Below are 25,280 nucleotides of genomic sequence, written 5' to 3'. Positions count from 1 at the left end.
ACTTTAGTGTTTTGTTTGGCTCTTTTTGTTTGGTCATGTCAGACGGACTCCTAAAACTTTATATTAACCTAAACCTTTATTACTAAATCACTATTATTGTAAATAAACTATTCATCTCACAGATATGCCACTTTAATTTGATAAACAAACAAACCATATAAATCAAAGAAAGGCTTCAAGTCTTTCCAGCTGTCTTTGTGACAGAAATGTTTACGCCACTTGCACACATATTATGCAGGACCTTTACTTTTCAACACTTTAAAAAATGTCTCCAACTGCAGGTTTCACTGGGAGTGAACAGAACGGCTGGATTAGATTAGATTAGAAGACATCAACACAAACCAAAGGCACCAGTTTAAATTCAGTGTTTATGTAGCAGGGATAAGGATAAATACAGCTGAACAAGTCATTGTGCATTCACAGCGTATACTTCTTTTCTATAAAAAACAAAACAAAAAGGAATTGAAGAGACTGAACTGGAAGTAGTGCAGCTGTGGACATCATTTAGAAATCTTTTTTTGTTCCTATTTGGAGTTGAAATGTTCAGCAACCCGGAGGCTCCAGCTGCATTCACGCCATTTGGTATGAAACCGTAACACCACCTCCACGCAGTATTTTAAACATCTCCGCCCTCGCTCTCCTGCACGCCGATGAGTCGACATGAAGGCTGAAGGTTTTCTACGTTACGGGACGTGACCACAGTGAAATGGTGTGAATGCAGCTTTTTCTGTCCTCCTGGTGGCGCCGTCATGTGTACATGGCTCCATGTAAACCCTCCAGCCGGTGCTCCCGCTGTTTCCTCCTCTCCTGCAGGCCCGAAGGAGAAAAAAAACAACAACCCTCATTGAGCTGGAAACACGAGGATGAACTGTTCAAACCAGAAGATGTTAAAGGAGTAAACGTTGTTTTAACTTTAACATTGAAAAACAAATGAACATATTTCAATTTTTTGAAACGAACGTTTCACCAGGAAGACTGTTTGTGATAACGATGCTTCTTCCACACACATTAAACTGACTGCATTTGTTGCAGGTAAATAGAAACAAACAGGTGGACCTTGTCTTTTTTAAACTCCTCGTACTCCGGGTTGTCAGTCGGGAGCTCAAGTCGACAGAGCGGACAGGAGTTTGTCTGCGATTCAAAGACACAACAGCATTTCTAAGTCTTTTTTTTAATTTTTAACAAAAACCAACATTCAGGGTGGCACATCTGTGAGCGTTACCTTCCCCAGCCAGGGCAGGATGCATCCTGCGTGGAAAAGGTGTTTGCAGGGCATTTCTCGAACCGTCTCCTGTTCCTCAAACTCCAGCAAACACACCGGACACTTCACACCTTTGTCTGCAACAACAACAACAACAACAACAACAACAGGTTATTCCTGGAGACGGCCACAAGTTCCTGAAGAACATAGTTAATGATTAGATTCGTATACTATGAAACTTCTCGCCCATGAATGAATAGAAACCAGGTTTCAACTAATTTTGTCAGATTTTTACTCCAACTTAGTTTTTTTTGTCTACATTTTCATAACTATTACAGTGAAGCCAAATACTTGCAGATACAGACATTTTCACCGACAAACTCAAGCGTCTTTTAATGTTTTTGTTTTCACATCTTCAAGTATAATTTCAACATTTCAAGTGAAACTGAGCAGAACCTCTCGAAATCACTAATAATTTAGTCTGTTTTTAAGAAGCCAGGAGGGAAACGTCTCGCCTCGGATTAAACTCTAACCTGCTCAGCACAGAGAAACAGCATTAATATCCAAAATAGACATCCTCTGCTTGAACATTGTAGGAGTGTAAGTGTCCATAAAATGTGTGTTTTATTAGGCAGAGCCACCTTAGAGAGTAGAAAAGCTGCATGTTGGGTTTTACAATTTGATGGAGTTTTTTTTTTTTTAAATGTCCTTTCAAACTGAGGAAGGTTGTGACGTCGACGGTGACCTGGTGGAAATATAAACCTCTTGAAGGTGGATGTATTGGTGAGAAGATGAACTCCAAGCGGCATGTTCACGTCTGTCCGTCACTTCTTTTTTCACGCCGTCTTGCACAATATAAACACAAAGACACTTTCTGCCGTTTACCTGCTTGTTCAGGAGAGATGACCACCACCGTGAGCGTCTGAACTGCCGTTTTAGCAGCCGGAGGCGGAAGCCGCTGGTCCCAGTCCGACAAGTCGAAGCCTGCCGAGTCCATCAGGTCCAAACCCTGCATCAGTGACCTGCACACAGAGACCCGCCATCACTCTGAGGAGAGCATGATCAGTCTGTAATTGTTGCTTGCAATTAATAACGATCAAATGGACATTCCAATTTACATTAATCCTTTTTTTTTTTTTTAAAGTTTTGTCATCAAGTGTACATCAGATAATTTATCTTAATACTTGTAATCATACAAAGACATTGACTCAGTACTTTTATCAAAGTAGATTTCTGTGCTTCTGAATGTTACACGTGTCTAATACATGTTATGTAAGTTATAGTATGCAAGAAATAGATAAGAGATCATGTACAAGTAATTAACACACACACACAGTTGTTTCTCACCTGGCCAGTTCCAGCAGAGCATTCTGCCTGTATTGCTCCTCTGGGTTTGTGGGTTCACAGTCATGTTCATCAAAGTAGGATGCCATCGTGGTCCAGCCAGCACCAGTCGCCTCTTTGCATGAAAACTCCTGCAAGGATGTTGATTGTTTAATGTTCACAGTTTTTTTTTTCTCAGAGAGATTTTCGTGGCTGTTGATGAAAAGGATCCATTTGGAATTCATAAACGGTCCTTTTTAAATCAGTTGCACGGTGGAATACTGTTGGAGTAGATAAACAGATAGACATCAACGTCTAAATGCATAATCAGAAGTTAATTAATACAAGAATAACTTCATTATAAAGAGGCTTGATGGTGAGGGTGTCTGGATCAGAAGTACAGCTCAACTTCATAATCAGCATCATCAGAAGCACACAAGCTGCTGGTTCCTCTTATTCCCTCACAAGTTCATCAGAAACACACAAAAAACGGTTAAAAACGCACGAATCATCCAGTCAAGTAAATATGTGAAGAACCTTCAGACACTGAGCCCAGAAAGCTGCCAGCAAATGTTGTTTACTTACCGAGTTGAACGGGATTACCACTCCAATCAAGTTTTCTCTTACAGTTTTATAAACTCGAACCAACACATGAAAGTGGACCCGCACGAAAACGACTTATTTCATTAAATGTAATCCAGAATACTTAAATCTACTCGGCAAAATCAGACGCGAAGCAATAAACATGTCATACTTCCGGGTGTGATACAGCAGGTCACGTGATTACACTGTCCTATAACAGAGGAGCGCAAGTCTTCTTCGTTCTCCTTCTAAAACAACTTTCTGCTGCCGCCTGCCGGTGAAAAGTGAGCAGTGCTGCAAGGAACTTACCTGTGAAGCGATTTGTCTTTCAGTCCCGTTCCGCTGGAACTGTGACGTTCTGGGACGTTTGTGTTTTGTCACTTTCTGTAACTTTACGTGTTTTTTTTGTTTAGACATATGAAGTATGTGGTCATTCGCTTTTTGCCTCGTTTCGAACGTTTTATTTTCATTGTGTTCAGGTGACAACTCATTGTGATCATCTTGACCTCTTTATAATCCATATTCTTTTTTACTGAAATGTTTATTTTTATTTGTGGTCACTTTACTGGAGCCACCTTTTACTTTCTTTTGCATCTTCTTGTAATTCTTAAAAAAAAAAAAAAATTGGTGTAATCTGAAATCCTTTTGGACCAGAAGTGTTTATCGTACTTCTGTCTTCACTGCTTTGGTTTGTTGATCAGTGGGATTTTTTCTGTGTGTGATTGTTTTACAGCCATTTTCATGTCTTCTCTTTTTGGGATCCAACAGTTAGTTGTGCTGAGTCTGTGGTTATCTCATATTTAGTGGCTTTCTGGAGATTTATTTTGACCTCTATAAATTGTTGACAAAAAGAAAGAAGTGTCGGTTAAAAGAAATAAACACTTTAAACCTCAAATGATATCACAAGTACATCTAGATTTCCATTTTAAACGTTTCCTGGCAGCGCCAGTTTAAAGTGATGCAAACATAAAGCCGTTTGAGAACATAGTGATACCAAAACAGAATTTATTTGTAATCAGACTAGAATAGAGGAATTTCACAATTCATATAATTGACATTCAGAATGAAAATGAAAACAAACAAACAAACAAAAAAAAAGGTGAACAGACAAGAACAAATCAGAGAAGGTATGGCTTTGGTTAAATAACTAATAAACTGATTTGAGGAAACAACTGTTAAATGACATCTTAAATAGAGTGAGTGAAGATTTAAGGCTCTAGAATTCCCTGAAAAGACGAAAGGCTGAATATATCTGCTGCTCACCTCGCAGACCACCAGGCTCGTATTGTTATTTTTCAGTAGACTCAAAGGCTAATAACCTGAAAACAGACCCGCCGGCTGACCTGACGTCAGTTTCCTGCCGACTTCTCCAGTGTTATTAGACACGAGACTCATAGGAAGGTGAAGGCAGCCTGTTGAACACACGCTGGTGCCGTATTACAAAGTCATTAGTCCACAGCTGCATAGTCGCTAGAAAAATCACAGGCAGGTTTTGTGTACTGTTTGAGCAATGCACGTCTTTCACAACAACAACAAACATTCACCAGCTTCTCGATACAGTAACGACAGTAAAGAGTCTCTTCTGTGCCTTGGCAGCAGCCGCCCTCCTCCCTCCTCCCTCCTCCCTCCTCCAGACGAGTGGTTAATCAACACGTCAGCGTGTCGCTTCCAACGTAGCTGCATTGGATATTTACAAGAAGCAAATCTGTGGATTTGACCAGGAACAGTCATGGCTGTGTACTAGATACACAATTAAAACCCACACAAGTCTCTGAGTGACTCCACTTCACTGAGTGAGACCACGTTCAGACCGTTCTCTCTTCTCTTCAGTGGAAAAGACGAGGAATGATTCTGCAGCACAAGAGCAACGTTAAAACGACGGGCGGCGCTTCGGCAGCGTGCCGCACTTGGTTCCTGCTGTTAAATATCCACGCAGACGCGCTTTGCTTTTGGTTTAAAGCCGGTCGGGAAGCTGATCTGACGGCAGAACTGATTCTATCTGCTTGGTAACGGTGGCCACAGTGAAAATCAACACCACCTCACACCACGCCAACGTTCCTTTTCCAGTCAGACTTAATCCACCTTCATGCTACAGATAAAGAATCAAAACTCAACTTGCCCTCGGTTGTAAAAACACTTTAGTGAAAAGCTAAAAACAACAGGTCACCTGTTCCGCGTTACTTGGTGAGATTAGTTGGGTTTTTTTATGGTTTCAAAAAGGACAAACTCAACCAGTGAGCATCTTCAAACATACATTATTTATGAATTTTAGTAAGAATTTGCTGCCTGAAAATGACTTAAAAAAAAAAAAAGTGAATGATTGGAGGGTTACATGAACGGTGGACTGCTTGGAGCCACTGAGAACCCTGAGAGGAGACTGGGAGTAACGTTTCCTCCAGTTGGTTTTCCAGCAGCATCCTTTTGTTTTGGAGAGAAAAAACAACAACCTTTGCAGAACCTTTAAAAAGGGACTCCTAATGTACAAATTCAGACAGAATGGGTGTCGATCCAGACAAAAACACTTGTTTTGACCACATTGGTTTTAAAAAGCTGTGGTTTGGTGGCGAGCGGCTCACATCCTCATCACATACCTAAACCCACACACACACTTCCAACGTCCTCCCATACCAAGCCATGGCGTCCTCACTCCACCTGTGCTGCACCTGCACCTCCTCCTCCTCCTCCACCTCCTCCTCCTCCTCCTCCTCCTCTCCGCTCCGACGGGGACGGAGCGCGGCGTGGCGGCGCCTAGCTGAACAGCTTGATGAAGCAGCCGTGGCAGTAGGGTTTGTCGTTCTGTTCTTTGAAGGTGCCCTTGTTGAGCTGCTTCAGGCAGAAGGCGCACACGAAGTGCTCCGGGTGGAACTTCTTGGCCATGGCGGTGATGCAGCGGCCCGTGATGGGCTTCTGGCAGCCGGAGCACAGCGAGCCGCGCCGCTCGTGGTAGTGCACTTCACAGTAGGGCTGGCCGTCGTGCTCGAAGAAGCTTCCGTTCACGAACGGGGTGAAACACTCCTGCAGAGGAAGAGCCCGGTATTTTTAATGCCAATTCAATTCAATGCATCCATTTAAATAAAAATGGTCGATGGAGTTATTTATAATGTGCATTTTTGGCACTTGAGCACACTAAAATATATTAACAAAACCATAATCATGAAAAAAAAAAAGATTTGTTCTGAAACAATACAGATTTTAGACATTTCTATTGAAAAGACTGAAATATGTGGCATTGAACTGAGAAGTTTCATAAACATTTTTAAGAGTATTGGTTTTTTTTGAAGAAGGTCGGAAACGTTTTTCCTGGCGTGACTCTGGTTTGATCGCCAGTTAGAAAGGTGCTGGCCCCAATAGTCATCTATCCATCTGCTCTTAAAATCTCTCAGTTTTATCAGTAAAGAGCCGACGATTCATCAACATTTACATTCCTTTGTAGAATTTTGACATTTTATCCTCTGATTTGTAGGTTTTCAGTCAATTCAACTTGTCGTACACATTTATTTCCACGGTGTTAAAAGACTAAAACAGAACGTGGTGGAGTAGAAAAGACGTGATACAAACCCTGCAGACAAAACACTCGGGGTGCCACAGAGAGTTCAGTGCTGAGATGTAGTTTTCCAGGATGGCTCTGGCACAGCCGCCACATTTGGGCGCAAACATGTCAAAGTAATCCTTCCTGCAGTAGGCCTTCCCGTCTTTTTCATGGAAACCTACGACGGAGAGAGAGGGCGGAGTGTTGGACAAACCACCACCAGAGGAGAAGGCGAGCGTCCTACTGAAGCGCCACTTTACCTTCGGGGCCAAAAAACGATCCACACTGGGCGCAGAAGAAGTGTTCGGGGTGCCATGTCCGATCCAGCGCCGTCACAACTTTCTGAGAAAGCACACGAGAGCGAGCGTTAGAAGAGCAGCTGGACCCGCAGCAGAAGCTCCAAGCCGACAGCGACTCACGTCCAGTATGGGCCCGTTGCAGTAGTAGCAGCGTGGCGAGAAGAGGTGGTGGTAGTCCTTCTCGCAGTACGGCTGCCCGTCACGCTCGAAGAAGTTCCTGGAGCCGATCTCGTCCTGACAGTGTGTACACACAAAGTGCTCGGGGTGCCAGGTGCGCCCCATCGCCGTCACCACCTGGCGGGCCACGGCAAGCGTCAGAAACGTCTTAAGCGGTCGCACGCGCCGGGGCTGCAGTGTCTGAGGAGCTCACCTGTCCTACGATCGGCTTGCAGCAGGCGCCGCACACGCCTTTCGCCACCGTCTGCACGCCCAGCTTGTTGAGGTCGGACTGCAGGCTGCCCAGCATGTTGTCCAGCTTGTTGACCTGCGTCGGGTTCCCGCCGCCTTTCCCCTGCGCCATGATCTGAAACGGTTCCAACCCCAAAAACCCTTCTTTAGTCTCTCGTGCGACCAAAGCGACGTGCGTGTGACTATTCAGTGTGAGGTGAGGCGGTGTGAGAGCGTGAGGGAGGAGGGAGGTGGGGGGTGGGGGGTGGGGGACTCGTGCCTGCATCGGAGGGAAGACTGGGTCGTACTCGGTCTGACAGCCTACCGACACCAGGACTTTGGGACAAACGGGCTCCGCTGGCGGACGGTGGGCGGGGCTTCTAAGAGGCGGCGGCGGGGGTTGTGGCAGCGGGATGTGGGGGTCCTGGGGCGGGGCGGGCGGCGCCGAGCTTCTAGCTAACTGCCGGTGTGCGGGGGGAGCGGCCTCCTGGAGGCGGAAGGGCTGTGGAGGAGGGGAAGGCGGGGGAGGGAGTGGCGGTGGCGTGGGGACGGGGGGGTGCTGGACCGGGATCGACCGCTTGGGCTCCTCGAGAACAGGCGGGCGGCGGGGGATGGGGGGCGACGGGGGCGGGAGCACCTTCCTCACGGGGAGAGGCGACTCGAGGTGAACTAGGATCTGAAGGGGAGAGAAGAACAGAGAAAGCGAGGAAACGGAGGAAAATGGGCAGGAAAAAGAAAAAGAAAAAGAGGAGAGGAGAGAGGTGTGTCGAGTGGAAACAGAAAATGTGGTCAAGACTACGGAGCACACGGCCGCCAACCTTGTCGACTTCGCCGGCGGGCCCGTCGGCTCGGAAGCGCTGAGGTTTGGACGTGACGACGACGCCCTCCGTCAGCCACTCGTCAGACGGTTTGCGGCGGCGCTCCGAGCGGCCGATGCCCAGTTTGCCCTGCAGCTCCTCTATGAGCCGGTCCTGAGAGCTGCTCTTGTTCACGATCATGGGGCCCATCTTCCGACGCAGGTGAGCGTCTCGGTACATGGGGTGAACGTTAGGGGTCTCCTTTGTGCGTCTAATCACTGACTTGATCTATGGGAAACATAGTGAGCACCTCCTCTCATATCCAGCTTGGTGGGGGGGGGGGGGGGGGGGGGTCAACCGGGGAGCAGGCGACTCGCACAAAACATGCCGGGATGCAGGGGAGGTCAGTGGAGTCACACCGGGGACGTCTTGCATGCGTCGACGGGAGCTCACTTCAACGCATTCAGGTTGGAAAACGTCTGTGTTCAACAGTTAGTTGCAAGTAGATCAAAAGCAACAAAAACAAAAAAAGCAACCTGGATTAGCTTGTTTCTCCTCCTCCAGCCTCTGCCTGACTGGAGTTCATTTCTGTTTTGTTTTATCTATTTAGCTCCAATATTTCCTCTTTCAGAGCATCTGAAAACATGAAATCCACTTTGTTTGCAGTCCATTTGTCATTCTGGACAGAAGACCTGCACCGTGTTGACACTGCACTCGCATAAATGTGGTGTTATTTCTACCTGCTAGTTCACCAACGCACCTGCAAAATATAGAAGGAAGCCAAGAGTATCCAGCACTTGTAGTGCAGACAGTGATTCCACTGCTCATCACTTCCTTTGTTCGGCCCATTTGAAGCACAATAACGTGAAACTTCGACATGGGCCTCAGTGGACTGACCCACTCAGTCTACCAAGACAAACACACGTTGTTTTGTGTGTTGAACCATTTAATCTGGAGAGGTCTTAACTCTATGTGGCAGTAGAGTGCAGCCTTCAAGGCAGAGGCTCAGGAGGATAGAAGCATCAGCCTTAAAAAGTCAAACAAATAAATGAAGTGGGATCAAAACAAAGGCAGCCGGTGTGGTCGGGAGGATTACATGTCCGGATGCAGAGACTCGGTCTACGTTGGGAGTCTGGAGGAGGGGCAGGTCCAGGGCAACCTCGGGGGTCCCGGGGCATGAGGACGGGGTCATGGACTCGTCCATCCAGCTGGCCTCGGTCAGCGGGGTCATGCTGCCGTCGGTGTAGGGCCTCTCGGTGTACGGCGTCATGGTGCCGTCCAGCCCGTCGTGGAGGGACACGGACAGCTCCTCGTCGGCCCAGTCCAGGTCGCCGTTCCCGTCTGTGCCTCCGTCCACCGAGTCGTCGGTGATGGTGTTGGTGGTGCTGGTGAAGGTGTCGGGCTGGACGCTGCCCCTGTCCATGGGCAGGACGAGCTCCTCCTGCACCTCCGGCGTCCCGCGGCCGAGACACCGCGCCTCCATCTTCAGCTCCTCCACGCTGGCGCCGTGATTCTGTGCAAAGCTCATCGCCAGCAACTTGTCCAGCGCCTCGTCCAGGGAGGGCTCCACCGCAGGGGGCCGCTGGACGGCGAGGGGACCGCCGCTCTGCGCTGCGGGCGCCGCGTCCGACGGCCACCGGCTGCCGGTGGCAAAGGCCGGCGGGGGCGGGACGACCGGCGGACAGAGTGGAGAGGGTGAGGACGTTTTAGAGGAGGCGTGACCCGAAGGCGGTGATATGGAGGTGAGAGGGGAGGGGGTGGAGAGAGAAGGGCTAAAGTTAGGTGGAGCGGAGCCGTTGAAACAACTGGAGCCTAAAGAGTCGGGAGCACAGGGGAATTTAGCGACGGCGGCTGAGGGTGAGACTCTTTCCACAGACGGACTGGGGGACTTGGAGAACTTGTTGTCCAGGACGGTGTTGACTGAGGTCAGCGAGGGGGTGGTGGCGGTGGTGTTGGAGGACGTCGGGCTATTTCTCATCAGGGCGGAGTTGGAGGACGCCGACTGGGAGAGGACGAGCAGAGACTTGGTCTGGTTGGACAGCATGGCGGCAGACGCGTCCATGAGCGAGTCCAGGTCCAGGTCGCTGGCGGCGGAGAGGGACGACGCGGGACTGAGGGGAGGCAAGCGACTCAGATAGGCCCTCGACACGCCGTCGTCCCCTCCATCCTCGTCTATGTGCAGCTCAAGACCAGCAGGTAAAGAGAAGAGAGGGGAGGCACAGGCAGGCGGGTGGGAAAGAGCGAGGGAAGGAGAAGCCGCTGGGCTAACGGAGGGAGAGATTGCAGGATGGTGAGAGCTGGAAGACGCTCCTGCTGGCTCCAGCAGGGAGCCCAGAGAGCTGGGCTGGAGGACAGAGAAGCAGAATTGAGGTAAAAAAAGGAAGAGGGCAGAGAAGTTGGTGTTTGGTTGGCAGAGTGGAGTCTCCTGCCGCGGTGTACCTTGAAGTCAGACAGAGAGGCCATCAGCTCATCAAGCTCTCTGGTGGCGCAGGAAGCAGACATCCGGGCTTGTTGTTGAGAGGAGGAGTCCAAATCACTGTGGTGAGAGGAGGGGCTGGAAAATTTAATAAAAAAAAAAAAGTATTAATGTTTACGTGCAAACATTGAATCAGTCTTGGCCCAATCAGTTGCTGTGAGTCGGTGGGAAAGCTCCGAGTTCCACCATGAGTCAACGGTACATTTACAACTGAGCAGCAAGACGTTGGTGCAGGTGCTCAATGATTGCACATTAAATTAAATATTAAATAAAAATTAATATATAATGTTAAACACATTAAATATTTTACTGAATCAATATTTAAAACTGGAGAATCAAGCTGGGGAGAAATTTAGAAAAAAAAATGTTTAGACAGCCGAAATCAGTTTCCACAGCGAACCCCTCAAACGACGCCACAAGCTGCTCACTCTGCCCACAACGCTCACATGCGAGTGGAGAGTTTTACCTGGGCGACGGCACTGAGCCCTCCAGCTCATCCAGCAGACTCTCCACGGTGGGCCGTGCCTCCTCCGGCTTGGTGCCGTTCCTCTTGGGTTTCTCATGCGGTGGGGGGCTGACCAGGATGTCGGGGCCACTGCCGTTCTCATAGTGGGTGATGCTGCAGGACGGTAGGGGTGGAGCTGCCTCCTCTGGGGACGGAAAACCATCAAGGAGGATTCTGCCGTGAACAGCAGGAGGCCTTACCTCTACTATGTACTATACTGGCCACAGAGATAACTGTAGTGTTAAACAATACAAATAGAATGGCGGAAATGATTCAGTGCCACTTCAACACAACGTGCCCAATCTTTGTAAACGCGCACCAACGACCTGTATCTGGAAAATGAAATAAAAACTCCACTGTGTGTAGGGCAGGCCGACCGAGCCGCATCATTACAGGCGAGTCAGCAGGTTTTCCAGCCAGTAACAACTGAACAAGACAGATCAACACCAGCCTCGAGGGCAGGAGGGTCGCCGGCAGTTGTAGTAAAACCAGACGACGGCTCCATCAGAGTCCGTTGGAGTCGCACGTGCAAACAAGACTGTGGCGGTGGAACGGTTTCTTTTTGCACTTTTACCAGCGGCATCATTTACGATGCAATGTGTACGCATGTGTACGTGTCATGCCGGGCCGAGGCCCTACCTGTGGTGGGGAACGACGGGGAGCTCTGCTGCACTGCGTTGAGCTCCAGCAGAAGCCTGTCGAGCTCCGAGAGGTTGCTGCCCAGCGCTGAGGTCATGGCCGCTGTCGACGAGTCGGAGCTCTTCTGTTTGTTTGGAAAACTGAGGAAGGGACGGAGGAGGGGGGGAAATCCAGATAGCATCTTGATGATGATGATGTCAATTTTATAGACAAACGAGTTCAAGTATGCAAAGGATACCTGTAAACGTGGTCCTCTTCAATGTGAGACAGAGGAGAGCTGCTACTGTCCCTCGACCATGAGCTCTTCTGGGCTGAACCGAGTGACTGTACAGCAACATCTGGATCAACCTCCATTTCAACATGATCACTGGACAGACGTGAATGACGAAAGAGGAGCTACCTGCTGCGAGGAGTGGTGGGAGTCCCGCTGGTCTGCCAGCGACCCGTTCAGAGCTTCAGCTGAGGGCGGAGGAGGGACCGGAGGAGGGACCGACACATCCTGGTAAGAGTGGCCCCCAGTGGGGATGGAGTACGGGGTTTCATCGGGCAGGAACACCGGCCGCTTAGAGATGTGGGACGTGGTGGATTCCAGGTCCGCCAGCAGCGCGTCTGAAATGTGTGCATTTATAATGAGAAATTCTTAAATGTGACACACACACACAAAAAAAAGATCGACATTGACTTTTTTTTTTCTTTTTAACTCTTTAAAAGATCCAGTCGTCTCCCTTGTCTCTGTGCAGCCTGACAAAAATATCACAGCCAGATTCCTAAACTGCTTTTGTACGGTGTTTCAACCTACAAATACGGCCGGGCTGCAGACCAGCGGATTCTTTCATGGGGTTGTTCGGTGCTCCGACGTGACTCCTGGCTGCTAACAGACAATGGCCGAGGGTCCGACACTCTCATTCCAACGCGTCTACAGAAGAAGCCTTCTCCTCAGTGCACATCATATAAAATAAAGGCCATGTGACCAGGATAGCAGGGCGTATCAATTCACACCTACAACCATTAAATATCCCTCTGAAATCCCAAACATAGCGCACTTTTTCCATCTGTCCACACTAAAAATACACACCTGCAGTCTCTTCAGGCGGTCCCAGTCTATGCTTAGCCGCGGTTTTCTGAGAATGTGTGTGTCAACTTAACGGGAGCGAGACCGATAACAGAAAGAGGCGGACAGACAGAAAAGTGTTTCTGAATCCTGTCCAGGGGTGAAGGGGTCCAGCGTTACCCCGCTGAGGAACGCAGGAACCAAATAAACTCTGACGTCACACAATCCATCCTTCGTCAGTCCGTCTAGAATAGAATATCACCGGCTGTGTACTGGAACACCACAGAGACTCTGGCCTGGTGAAGAGTCAGCTTCCAACAATTAACACACATTTATATTAATACATTCAGAAAAGGAGGGTGGGAAACTTTTCAAATATCTAAAGAGGAAAATGTATTTCAGCAGACTTCCGCCACTGGAGTAAAACAAACTGTTTAGATTGGTAAAAACTGTACTTTCCCGTCTTTTGTGAGACTTATTCTATAAATGTATCCCATCATCCTTCGAAAAAGAAAAGGCTCAAGCTGTTGTCAAACAAGTCAACAAATAATCCAACATTCATTCAAACAAATATTAATGATACAGTTTGGTAAGAATTTCTAAATTAACTCGTACAAAAAAAATAAATAGGATGAAGATCCTGGAGATGTAAAAATATGAACTATACCACACAAGTGGTGTTAATAAAACAGATGTGTACCAACAAACCTGTGACGCTATTGCTGGCAGTTCTAGTAACCCAGACCCACCATTACAAACGTAGAAAATCCAGCATCTATACTCACATTGTCCCCTGGACGTATCTAATATCCTCCACAGAGAAATGAAATGTGTGTGTGTGTGTGTGTGTGAAGCAGACGGCAGCAAAGCCAAAGACAGTGTGAGCAACAAGCAGTGATGATAACGTGCTGCCGGTGGACTGTGGGAGTGGTTTCAGGGCCAAAACCAAGTCCTTTCTTCTTAATAACAATCCATTAAAAAATCCACCTCATTAATCCCGAGACACCATCGTACCTACATATTGAGGTCAATCTAGCCAGCAGGGCTACAACTGTGCAGATGTCACCCCGTCACGTTCATTAGAATAAAAGAAAGAATAACTTGTGTGATTCAGTGCAAGTATTCTACTCATGCCAACTATTATTAGAGTCAAGGGTTAAAGAAGTGGCCGTCTCTCTGACGTCTTTACACCTCCACTTTCACTGAATTCAGTCTGGACCCTTCAGCGCGGTCCTCAATCCAAATGGGGATTTGTCCAGAAGCCAAATGTTTCAAGCCATGAAGTTTGACATAAACCACATGGGAGCACAAACCTATTTAAAGCGGTAAGCTCACCGAGGAACCCACGTCTGTGCAAATGTGCTGAAATATCACGACCAGCTCAAAATAATCTGCACCTGGTGCTGACATGCTAAACAAGGTCCTACTGAAGTTGACTTTGTCACTCATAAAACAAAGCCTCCGCATAGGAACAAAAAAAAAAGTATACCACCACTGACTTTAGGACAAAGGTGAGTCGTGTAAAAAGAGGCACAATTAAAAGCCTCTCTGGTTCAGAACTGTACCGCCTTTCAAAGGCGATAAAAAGAAGAAACCCTCAAGACTTACTAATTATGGTAATGTATTCCTAGAAAGTTCTTGTTAGCATTGAGGGAGAGAACAGCTGTCGGACCAGAAAGGGGCTCCAGAATACTGGTGGACGGCCAAGTTTTGGACTCTGTCCCTGCCTGCTGATGCAACACATCTGCCAGTTGGGCTCCGGCTCATGAGCGCCACAATAGACCTCAGCAGGGGGCCGCCGTTACAGTGGAACAAGCGCCAGAATTAACCATTGAGGGCCGGTGAATTATGGTCGGGCTCAATTCATGGAGAGGAAAACAGCCAGTTTGTTCTAAAGCTCCTGGGGAAAGTTTCAATAAAAACTCATCAATAAAGCGACAGGCTTCCTCTCACACCAACTTCTAATATTGGGTCAATGGCAGACTTGCTGATGGTTTGGTTAAAAGCTGTTGGGATCTATAATTCACTCTTTTTAAAGAATTACTCTTGCTTTTACACATTGGAGTTTTGCCCTCAAGGTTATTTGATTCTAATTTGCCGACACGACATTAATTCAGCAGAAGAAAAGGGCTTTGATCAAACACTGAACAGTTTAACTCTCCACACATTTCTCTTTATCGTGGCTTCTTCTCAAACAGCACCCTCTCAACATCTCAGAGAGAAACATGAAGCGAAGCTCACCTTCAGTTTTAACATGAAAAAAAGTGGGCGATAAATAAAAATGTACACAAAAATACACAGAGGCTTATGACCTGAAAGAATTCAGAGGATTCTGTTAATATTTCAGCACTTTTCTACTGAATGAATCATAAAAGAATGAAGACGCTACTTCTTTTGTTTTGTTTTTCTGCCTCCCACATTTCCCTGTGGAGGGCAGCATTGGGTCTGGCATGAGGATGGACAACAAACCACAATAACACAACTTTGGTGCACAAAGAGTTAGGAGCATTAAGAATGAAAACATGCACTGTAAGCCAAGAAATGGGCTAATCTTTTCCATTCCAGACAGGGGGCAGGAACCACAATGGACAAGGTCCAATTCTACTCCAACAGCACTGGGACTCAATAGGCCATTGTGTAACGTTTGGAGGAAGAAAACCGTGGTCTGAAAAGGGTAGGACCGAGACGAATAATTCAAGATGAATCACCGAGTTCTCAATCAGAACACCTACCAAGTCACAGAGGCAGTGGCTCCGTGAGGTGACGCCATCTAATCCTCATTATTTTCAACACACAGCTGAAGTCATGTGGATAGTGTACACATTCTTGTGGCAGTGGGTGCGTGTACTGTCTTGTCTGCGCAGTCCGATCCACCCACCAAAGGCCCTGCAGTGTTTATCAGATGGGAACGAAGGTACGTGGGGAATTCCACACATTCCTCTGTCCACTCTGCAGAACGCCAGCGACACGGGAAAGGTGGCTCGCTTTGGCCAATTCAGTGAAACCGCATATACGAACCAACGTGTCCCAACCGTGGGTTTGAAAAAAAAAAACGATGCTCCGCGATGAAAAATCTACCCGAGCTGTACATTCCTACAATACCACAGGATATGATGTAGTGTGCCTGTGAAGAATGTGCTTTGAGAACAAAACACCATCTGTCAATTCAGAAAATGAAAATAATGTGTTGACAATTGCAGGAGCCATTCCACTAACTACAGCATGCTTTGAATTCCAGGATAAGGGAGACGTCAATGTTTTTACTGTCCATTTCTCACAGAGGGTGGACGAGTACCGTGCCGGGCAGAGGAAACCGGGGGGCTGTCTAATCTTTTTCTATTGACGTGTGGGCAACAGTGACGGGCCACCAGAGTCCAACGGCTCACCTGTTTATAGCCGCGGAGCAAAGGAGCAGAACTGGCCGCAGCGCCACACCGAAACCCTACCCCATCAGGCCAACCCAGCACGATATTTATATCAAACAAGACAGGCAGAGGCCACCGAGAGGGGGTGGCGGGTGAGATGCCAGTGAAACAGAAAGGGGCGGCTGTGCGGAAACGGCAAAAGAGCCAAAACTGAGCCACCATCAGACAGATCGAGTTATAAACCGAGAGAAAGATATTCAGATAAATGTCAAACGTGTTGGTGAACGGCTGCTTCCACACACATGAACCCAAACATACAAAGGATGAATGGAGCAGCACACTATCAGTAAGACAGAAGCATCTCAGGGGTGATTACTACCTAAAAATACCCGGCCCAGCAGCCCCATAACCAAAAAGATGACACTCCCCTTCAGCCATTGCTGGACCAAAATAAAAGTACTTCCCCATAGACCAGTAAATCAGATGACAAGGGAAAGTTTAAAGACTGATGTAACACCCAGTCACTGAGGACACAGTCACAGCCGGGCATGTATGAACACCGTATGTCAGTGAGGAGACGCTTGTGCAGTAATGGCCCACGGAGAAAGACCGTTTTGTCTCTCTTGCACTTTAATCAGAGACTGAGGACGTCCAGTTGTACTGCCGAGGGAGAACCATCATACAGAACAGAGGTGTCACACGCTTTTCAGTTCAGGCCCACAAACGGAACAATTTGATCTCGATGGGTAAAATTATAGCACAACTAAATCTACCATGTTTTTTTTTCACCCATATTAAACCCTTACAGCCCTGAACAGTTCACCAAATCTAAGGTTACTGAACTATAGTAAAGTACAATACTATAATGAAGCAGTAATAGAGGAAAGTGCATAAATATGCAATCAATTTTAATGCTGATAAAGAATGGGTTCAATCTATTATTTTTGCAATGAACAAAGACAAACAAAGGCAGAACTGTCCCAGTCCACCATCTTATATCTCACTATTTTCTTCATCTGCTCCATTATTATAAAAATCAATATCTAAATCAAACAGTTTAATTAATTACGTGTACAGTTACAGTATCTGAATATCTGTAATGAATTAATGAACATTTTGTGAGCGTGAAGGTACAGATCGCCAGCGCACACAACAAAACGTGATGAGCCGAATGTGCAACTCAATCATTGTGACAGCTGTATTTGTATTTAGTGAACCGGAGTGAAAATACCTGCCCTGCAGGCATTAAGTTACCCTGCGTGGAGACGCACTGACAGTCTGTGGACGTGCCCCGAGGTGTCCTCAGGCTTGGGTAACGCCGTAAAATCTCAGATTCATACTACGTTACCCGGCCTGTTAGGAAAACAAACAGGGCGGTTAGCCGGGCGGCGTTACGAGGCCTTGGCAACGGCGCGGCGGAGAGGAAGAGGAATGGTGCTCAGTGGAACAACAGTGTGGCGCAAGAGCGTCGAACAGAGGGGAACGCTGTTCCAGCAGCAGGGTCGCGCACTGAAACCGTCCCTGGCCACCAGCGCTTGAGCGGAGCCGGTGGCCTCCAGCACCGAGGCTGCTCATTGTTTTTCTCCTCCGTTTCCTGAGGATGTGGGGCCGGCCGCGTTGCCTAAGCGATGAGGTCAGCCATGCGGCTCACTCTTCCCCAGACCCCGAACAGGATGGGTGTGGAAGTCGGGAACGAGGCTGATTTACAGTCGGGAGCTTCCTTCTGGCCAAGACGGCCGGCTCACTGGTTTAGTGGCGGTATGCACTAACCCCACGGCTCTCATGGGGCGATGATAGCTAGTTGGGTAACACTAACTCCACACTGGGTCATAGAAACCGCTCAAGACTTTCTAAGATTTTTTGGTATGCCGTGCAACCGCTGTAAACATTTAGGACCACGCCACCTTCGTCTCGGCCAAGTCGCACCGCCGTCCCCGAGAGCGAGGCCTGCCGCTGGACGCCGAGCAACTGATACTAATGCAGTCAATCTTATGAGGCTGCTAAGTGTTTGCGAAAGGCATGCTTCAGAGGGTGTTGCCGTTTTAGCCTCGCAGGCCTCAGTCGGTCTGCAGAACCAGGCCGAGTGGCTCCCGCTGCTTTAAAGCCGGCCCAGGTTTGAACAATAAACAGCACCTGCTGCCTCCTGTGCTTTTTCTCAGATGATCAGAGGAACTGTCAGTGTTTATAGGTAGGCAACTGCATGCTGGGATTTTTCCCTTGTTCTTTAACCCATTCCCGGGGTGATGTTTATGTGCTCAGCTGACAGATCAAGAGATTCAAGCAGGTCCAGTTGCCGCGGCGTAAAGTGAGCAAGTCTCACTAGTCACCTTGTTGACAGAGACCATGTTTACACAACAATACTTAAGTGAAATCTGAAAACTTTCCTTGTGTTTTGGCAAAAGTTGTTTACACAACAACTTTCTGAAAATGGCTCCACAGTACTTTCAAAAAGACGCTCCGCCTCCATGTTCACAGGGAAAACGTAACCGTCCTGAAACGCTGCTGGAGCACAAAGGTCGGAGTAAATAGTTCTGTGCATGCGTTGGACAGTAACAATGATGGACTCCAGGTGCTGTTTGTGCTTCTCAATCCAAGGTTTAACTGTGCTTCTCCAATAAAGTGCACATTTACTATACCAACAGCTGGATCCGATGTGGAGACATTTCTTTCACACAGCAGATAGTGAGTGGGGCTATACGAGAAAGAATGTGGAGGTGATTTATCACAGAAAGCCTTGTTTTTCCAAGGCGTTGAGCCCAGGATTAACTGTTTACTAACTTTATCCATGATGGCCCAACAAGCAATGTGGAGTCACCAATTAATTGGGGGGAAAAAAATAAACATTTAGGTTGTTAAAAGAAGCTGTCATACTCAAATTGTGAGCACAAGAAGAACATGCCAACCCCACATGGAGTCAACCTACTATACTGGTGACCACAATAGAAAATGAATTTCTTTTTTTAAAGACATCTGCAAAAATTATCAAAGTCCATGTTGTGTCAAAGGCTGAGACAGTAGCCAACAGTCAAAAAGTCTCAGAGAGAGAGTGTCATTTCAAATGTACTCAAGTTACCTACTGGTCTCCAATAGTTTAATAGTTTAAAAGATGTAATATGAAGCATGAGGCAGTTCTTCTCTTTGTCTGGTCAGCAACCTGTGAATTCACACAGCTTGTAACTTAAGAATTAAAAACGCTTAATAACAAGCTAAGAGATCATTCTTCAGGACGATTCTCCTGTCAGCTAGGGAAGTGTAGAGTAATGCCAGTGTAAACACAGTGTGTCCAGTGCAAACACAGAGGAGTGTGTCCGCAGTGGAGAGGGTGAGGTCAGTACATCCGAATCTCATAGGAGCCTGAGGGATTCCCGGTGGGATGAAACTTCCTAAACAGACCCGTTGAGCCACACGTGGTGGCTTCAGGTGGAATACCGGTCCCCTCAGCCACATCAGTGGTGAGGGTGGAGCCGATACCGGCTGCTGCCTGGTTCTGGACAAGTGGGACTCGGTGGACTGGACTGGCAGCACAGCCACACTGTGTGGAGGGCCTTGCCTCTGTGGAGCGGTCAGTTGTGTCGACTGGTCAGTGAGCACAGACAAAGTGAAGAAGGGCGGGTCGCCAGGTTTCTCCTCGGCTCCACAGAGGCCTGCCAGTAACTCGGTACCAGGACCTACAGGGGCTTGTTAACGGAGGGCTTACTGGAAGTACGGCAGACCACATTCCTGAAGTATTTACAAATATTTACTATGGCGTGTTTTTGCACACCGAGGGGGAACATGGGAGGGGGCCGACGTAGCAAATGTTTGAAAGTGGTTGGTTTGCTGCAGCCGGGCGGCTAAAAGCCATTTATCTTAACAGCTCTGTGATTATGCTGCAACCAGGACCCAGACAAGATTTTAACTATCACCAGTGTCTGCAATCACTGGAGGGTCCTGGTCTGTAAACGGCAGCCCTCCCTCTGGTGGCAGGAGGAGGAGCAGGGCTGGGAGAGGTGGCAGGAGGAGGAGGAGGACTGGGAGAGGTGGCAGGAGGAGGAGGAGCAGGGCTGGGAGAGGTGGCAGGAGGAGGAGGAGCAGGGCTGGGAGAGGTGGCAGGAGGAGGAGGACTGGGAGAGGTGGCAGGAGGAGGAGGTGGCAGGAGGAGGTGGTATGAGGAGGAGGTGGCAGGAGGAGCAGCGCTGGGAGAGGTGGCAGGAGGAGGAGCAGGGAGAGGTGGCAGGAGGCGCAGGGCTGGGAGAGGTGGCAGGAGGAGGAGGAGGGGGGCTGGGAGAGGTGGCAGGAGGAGGAGGAGGAGGGCTGGGATAGGTGGCAGGAGGAGGAGGAGCAGGACTGGGAGAGGTGGCAGGAGGAGGAGGAGCAGGGCTGGGAGAGGTGGCAGGAGGAGGAGGACTGGGAGAGGTGGCAGGAGGAGCAGGGCTGGGAGAGGTGGCAGGAGGAGGAGGACTGGGAGAGGTGGCAGGAGGAGCAGGGCTGGGAGAGGTGGCAGGAGGAGGAGGTGGCAGGAGGAGCAGGACTGGGAGAGGTGGCAGGAGGAGCAGGGCTGGGAGAGGTGGCAGGAGGAGGAGGTGGCAGGAGGTGCAGGCCTGGGAGAGGTGGCAGGAGGAGCAGGGCTGGGAGAGGTGGCAGGAGGAGGAGGTGGCAGGAGGAGCAGGGCTGGGAGAGGTGGCAGGAGGAGGAGGTGGCAGGAGGAGCAGGGCTGGGAGAGGTGGCAGGAGGAGGAGGTGGCAGGAGGAGCAGGGCTGGGAGAGGTGGCAGGAGGCGAGTCATGACCCACAGAGTATTTGGCCTTGGACCCTGCCACACAGTGATGTGAGACATTCCTCCCTCGCTGCTGCTCAGGCTGCCCCAGGAGGCCGAGGACTCCCCCTCCAACAACAATCCCTCCTTTCAGAGTCCCACGGCAGCAGCAGCACCTACTGCAGTCGCCCAGTCCACCAAGTCTCCGCTTCAACAACTCACATATCCTTTACACCCTCAGACCGATAACCTGACACGCAAAACCAGCGATTTGTTTTGATTTAGGACGAGTAAATATAGCCGAGCGGCCAGCTGCTGAACGCTATAACAACAGAATTAGAAGCCCGGGGTCAAAGGTCAAGGGACAATGATTAGTGACATACAAAAAATAGACGAAGTCAATAAAGGCTGGGGACACAGAGTGAGCTGTATGTTATTGTCTGTCGTCACACTGTATTGCATTTAGAGCGGATAAAAGGCTTACGCTGGAGGTAAAAGGATGAGTCAATGAATGATTGAGGTGTCTTTTTGAATTGGGAATTCTATTTTTACCAAGTGATTTCTCATATAATAATAAAAAAATTAAATTAAAAAAAACGACGAGCTGAGGTTTTCCTTTAGGGTTTCAGGGACATGAGGTGTACTTTTTATGAACTAAAATACAAAATAAAACATTTGATTTAATATGAATCGACAAACTAAAGCAGGAAGAAAACCGAAACCAAACAAATTATACACTTATCCCACTTCTTCTCCGCCATTGGCCAATTATAAGCCATAACTATCAATAAATATAATAGAATAATACAAATCCATTATTCCCTCAAGTCAAATTTACAGCTCGCAATATACCCACTTCCTGCTCCACACACTTGTCTAAGAAATGCTTTTGCAATTTAAAGCTGTAAGCAGCAATAAACTGTAAATTACAAACTTAAACAAACAGCAATATTCCCTAAAGCAAAGCCCAATAAAGCTGCTGCACTTATACTTGAAACAACTTCAACAACATGTTGAGTGTTTCCAGTGGCAGACTGATCCTTTGTGGTGCTTAGTGAAACTACGTCAAACTCCAAACGCCGCCGGCACCATTGAGATGAAAACTAAAGTCACACTTGTCACCAAGTCTGCAGGGATTAAAAGCATTTGTATTTACCAGAAGGCGTCTGTGGTGATCGCTCCTCCACTGTCACCAGCAAGCTCACTACAAAGTCCTACCACACAATATTCTTCTTTTCCACAGGAAAACGATCAAGTCTGGTATGAACGGTGTTTCTTTTCTGTCTCATTTACCCCAGATATGTACAACCTCTCCCCCGTTCGTTGTGCCAACAAGGACACTCAATTAACTGCATTTCAAAAACAATAGGAGTCGTGATCATTAGCCAAATATTGAGGAAAAAAATAAATGAAAGCATTTGAAGGGGGAAAATGATGGAATGCATGGAGTTCATTAACTGAGGGGGTCTTTCTGTGTGCAGTTTGCATGTTCCCTCCATTTGTGCAGGTTTCCTCTCATGTCAGGTGACATAGAGACTCTAAATCGACCACAGGTGTGAATGTGTGGAAGACTTTCTCTCTACGATGGTCCTGTGAAGGACTGGAGACGTGTCCCTTTTCACATCCAATACTAGATTTGATAGGAATAGGTTTATTGTGGGACGAGGGTTCCAGTACCACTCGGCCTGCCAGGGAGGGAGACTCACACAAAATACACACGTCTAATAAAAGCCAAGTCCACATGTTCCTGTTTGGACCATTTCAACATCTCCTAGTTTTGTCGTTCCACTTCCTCAGATCCAGAAAAGGTTGGGATTGTGTTTAAAATCACATCATCTGATGGGTTAAAACATGATATAAAGGAATTGGGTTTTAAAACACAGCCGATTGGGAATTTCTCAAAGTGTTGCTGAAAAGAGAACGTGTTCTCCAACAGGAGTCTGGAGGAGCAGGAGTCTGAGTCTGAGTCCAGCAGGAGTCCAGCAGGAGTCCAGCAGGAGTCTGTAAGAGGAGGAGTCCGAGTCCAGCAGGGGTCTGAGTCTGAGTCCAGCAGGAGTCTGTAAGAGGAGGAGTCCGAGTCCAGCAGGGGTCTGTAAGAGTAGTTTGAGTCCAGCAGGAGTCTGGAGGAGCAGGAGTCTGAGTCTGAGTCCAGCAGGAGTCCAGCAGGAGTCTGTAAGAGGAGGAGTCCGAGTCCAGCAGGGGTCTGTAAGAGTAGTTTGAGTCCAGCAGGAGTCTGGAGGAGCAGGAGTCTGAGTCTGAGGCCAGCAGGAGTCTGGAGGAGGAGGAGTCTGAGTCCAGCAGGAGTCTGAGTCTGAGGCCAGCAGGAGTCCAGCAGGAGTCTGTAAGAGGAGGAGTCCGAGTCCAGCAGGGGTCTGTAAGAGTAGTTTGAGTCCAGCAGGAGTCTGGAGGAGCAGGAGTCTGAGTCTGAGGCCAGCAGGAGTCCAGCAGGAGTCTGGAGGAGGAGGAGTCTGAGTCCAGCAGGAGTCTGAGTCTGAGGCCAGCAGGAGTCCAGCAGGAGTCTGTAAGAGGAGGAGTCCGAGTCCAGCAGGGGTCTGTAAGAGTAGTTTGAGTCCAGCAGGAGTCTGGAGGAGCAGGAGTCTGAGTCTGAGGCCAGCAGGAGTCCAGCAGGAGTCTGAGTCTGAGGCCAGCAGGAGTCCAGCAGGAGTCTGGAGGAGGAGGAGTCTGAGTCCAGCAGGAGTCCAGCAGGAGTCTGGAGGAGCAGGAGTCTGAGTCTGAGGCCAGCAGGAGTCCAGCAGGAGTCTGGAGGAGGAGGAGTCTGAGTCCAGCAGGAGTTTGTAGAAGGAGGAGGAGTCCAGCAGGCAGGTCTGAGTCCAGCAGGAGTCTGGAGGAGGAGGAGGAGGAGGAGGAGGCCTGCTGTCGGCTCCTCCACTTCAAAGCAGGAATGAGGAGCCCGGGGGCAGCAGAGCAGGAGGCAACGCTGCAGCTCGGTGTCACAATGTCAAACAAATCTCTCCTCCCTGCGGCTCACCAGTCACTGCTGGGTTGCAGCTGGACGTTCGTCGTGATTATACTTATTATTATTATTATACTTATTATTATTATTCTTATTACCCTGACATGTTATCGGTGGAGTTAAAGCGCAGCTCGAGGCGGTGGAGCAGCTAGCAGAGACCCGAGCAGCTACAACGATGCTCAAAGTAGTGACACTGAAAGCGTCCGATTCGAGCCCGTTCTGCTGCAACACCCGTCCGATATGAACGAGTTCGTCCTTCCGGAGAACGTTGACGAACTTCACGGTGAAGCAGAACCAGGCTTTAAACGATAAATCTCGTCGTAACGTGAACCCAGTCCTCCTCCTCCTCCTCCTCCTCCTCCTCCTCCTCCACCCCGCGACCCGCTCCTCAATGAAGGGCAGAAAAACACTAAACTCTCCCCAAACCGACCACCAATACTCACCGAGGTCGTCCATAGCAGCGGGCCGGTTGCGGACTGCGTCGCTTTTGGGTTTTCGGAGACTTTCTGCGTGTTTACGAAGTCTGACTTCTCCTCTTCAAACTTCACCACCGCTGCACTGGAAGTTGGTTCGGGTTTGCTCTCGTGAACGCGCGCCAATGTGTGCATGTGTACTTTACGAGAGCGCGCACCAGGGGGCTGCAGCTCAGTGATCAGTGACACCTGGCGGCCAGAGGCGGGAACTACACATTACAATAAAGGCGACTGGGCAGCCACAATGATCATCTGATGTTCATTCTCTTGTTTTGTGTGTTTTGTCTCATTTTAGTCATTTTTAAACAAATGTGTGTATTTGTAGCTGTCGCTTGGTATATTTAGGTTAAGTTTTGTGTATTTTGTTTTCACTGAGCATCTTTTATGGGCTTTAGTAATGTTTTCACACCAGTTAGTTTAGCACTTTTACTTTAATAGACATGCGTATTTCTCTTCTTGATGGTCCATCATAAGATCTTTAAAAACGGAAATCATGCAGTATATTTTGTTAAACCTGTGGGTTCTGTTTTTTTTTCTCCTTGTGGTTAATTTGTATAGATTTGAGCCAAGTGTGGTTATTTGCATCCTTTAGCCAGCAATATTTGTGATTCTTTGTGGTTTAATTGTATCTCTGTAGCTTTGTGTTTTTATCTTTTTGTTCAAATCATGAGCCTTTGCAGTCATTGTGATACACTTTGGTTATTTTTTGTTCAGTCTGATGATGACTAAGTTGTCTTTTACTTCTTTATCGGAGCCTGTTAATTCATTTGTGCAGCAGACTGCAGTGTTTCCTTACGCATACTTACAATTATCCCACATATTAAGGAGTGACACACAAATTCCTGCGTGTAGTGTCTTGCTGAGGATGTCATGTGGACATTTTCTTTGAGATCTTTGGAAGGTTTAATGTCACATCAGAAGAAAAAGAATAGTAGAAAGGTGAAG

At 48.2% G+C, this 25,280-nt stretch overlaps 2 protein-coding genes across 5 annotated transcripts; both read right to left on the bottom strand.

The window, feature by feature from the left end:
• Nucleotides 1-350: 350 nt before the first annotated feature.
• Nucleotides 351-3,263, bottom strand: rnf181 (ring finger protein 181). 3 transcript variants are annotated; one of them, XM_080499472.1, is made up of 6 exons: nt 3,110-3,263; nt 2,549-2,676; nt 2,087-2,223; nt 1,223-1,338; nt 1,057-1,131; nt 351-807 (listed from the first exon to the last, which is right to left on the bottom strand). In XM_080499472.1, exons 2-6 carry the CDS (start codon nt 2,632-2,634, stop codon nt 748-750), a joined length of 474 nt encoding a protein of 157 aa, XP_080355598.1. In that variant the 5' UTR covers nt 2,635-2,676; nt 3,110-3,263; the 3' UTR covers nt 351-747. The 3 variants fall into 3 exon arrangements, with proteins under 3 accessions (XP_080355598.1, XP_080355599.1, XP_080355600.1); XM_080499473.1 differs by lacking the exon at nt 3,110-3,263 and having other exon boundaries at nt 2,087-2,248; nt 2,549-2,649; XM_080499474.1 differs by lacking the exon at nt 3,110-3,263 and having other exon boundaries at nt 2,087-2,268; nt 2,549-2,645.
• A 2,553-nt stretch (nt 3,264-5,816) lies between these two features.
• LOC308131997 (paxillin-like) lies at nt 5,817-24,437 on the bottom strand. 2 transcript variants are annotated; one of them, XM_080498931.1, is made up of 14 exons: nt 24,306-24,437; nt 12,139-12,347; nt 11,977-12,062; nt 11,739-11,878; nt 11,061-11,244; nt 10,558-10,672; nt 9,215-10,462; nt 8,140-8,406; nt 7,602-7,997; nt 7,305-7,457; nt 7,055-7,228; nt 6,896-6,977; nt 6,665-6,813; nt 5,817-6,121 (listed from the first exon to the last, which is right to left on the bottom strand). In XM_080498931.1, exons 1-14 carry the CDS (start codon nt 24,316-24,318, stop codon nt 5,855-5,857), a joined length of 3,483 nt encoding a protein of 1,160 aa, XP_080355057.1. In that variant the 5' UTR covers nt 24,319-24,437; the 3' UTR covers nt 5,817-5,854. The 2 variants fall into 2 exon arrangements, with proteins under 2 accessions (XP_080355057.1, XP_080355058.1); XM_080498932.1 differs by lacking the exon at nt 7,602-7,997.
• Between the last annotated feature and the right edge of the window lie 843 nt (nt 24,438-25,280).

Source organism: Blennius ocellaris, assembly GCF_963422515.1.
Source record: "Blennius ocellaris genome assembly, chromosome: 7".
NCBI classification, from domain to species: domain Eukaryota; kingdom Metazoa; phylum Chordata; class Actinopteri; order Blenniiformes; family Blenniidae; genus Blennius; species Blennius ocellaris.
The sequence above is the reverse complement of the archived record's forward strand: the minus strand, read 5'-3'. Positions and strand labels throughout refer to the sequence as shown.

Excerpts from the sequence above, each read along its gene's own strand:
- rnf181 (XM_080499472.1), bottom strand. The coding sequence starts at position 2,634 with ATGGCATCCTACTTTGATGAACATGACTGTGAACCCACAAACCCAGAG. Across the intron at positions 2,224-2,548 it reads GCTCTGCTGGAACTGGCCAG|GTCACTGATGCAGGGTTTGG; the intron begins GTGAGAAACAAC and ends CTCTGTGTGCAG. Across the intron at positions 808-1,056 it reads AGGAGTTTAAAAAAGACAAG|GAGAGGAGGAAACAGCGGGA; the intron begins GTCCACCTGTTT and ends TCGGGCCTGCAG.
- LOC308131997 (XM_080498931.1), bottom strand. Across the intron at positions 10,463-10,557 it reads CCTCTCTGTCTGACTTCAAG|CCCAGCTCTCTGGGCTCCCT; the intron begins GTACACCGCGGC and ends TCTGTCCTCCAG. Across the intron at positions 7,229-7,304 it reads GCAAGCCGATCGTAGGACAG|GTGGTGACGGCGATGGGGCG; the intron begins GTGAGCTCCTCA and ends GTGGCCCGCCAG.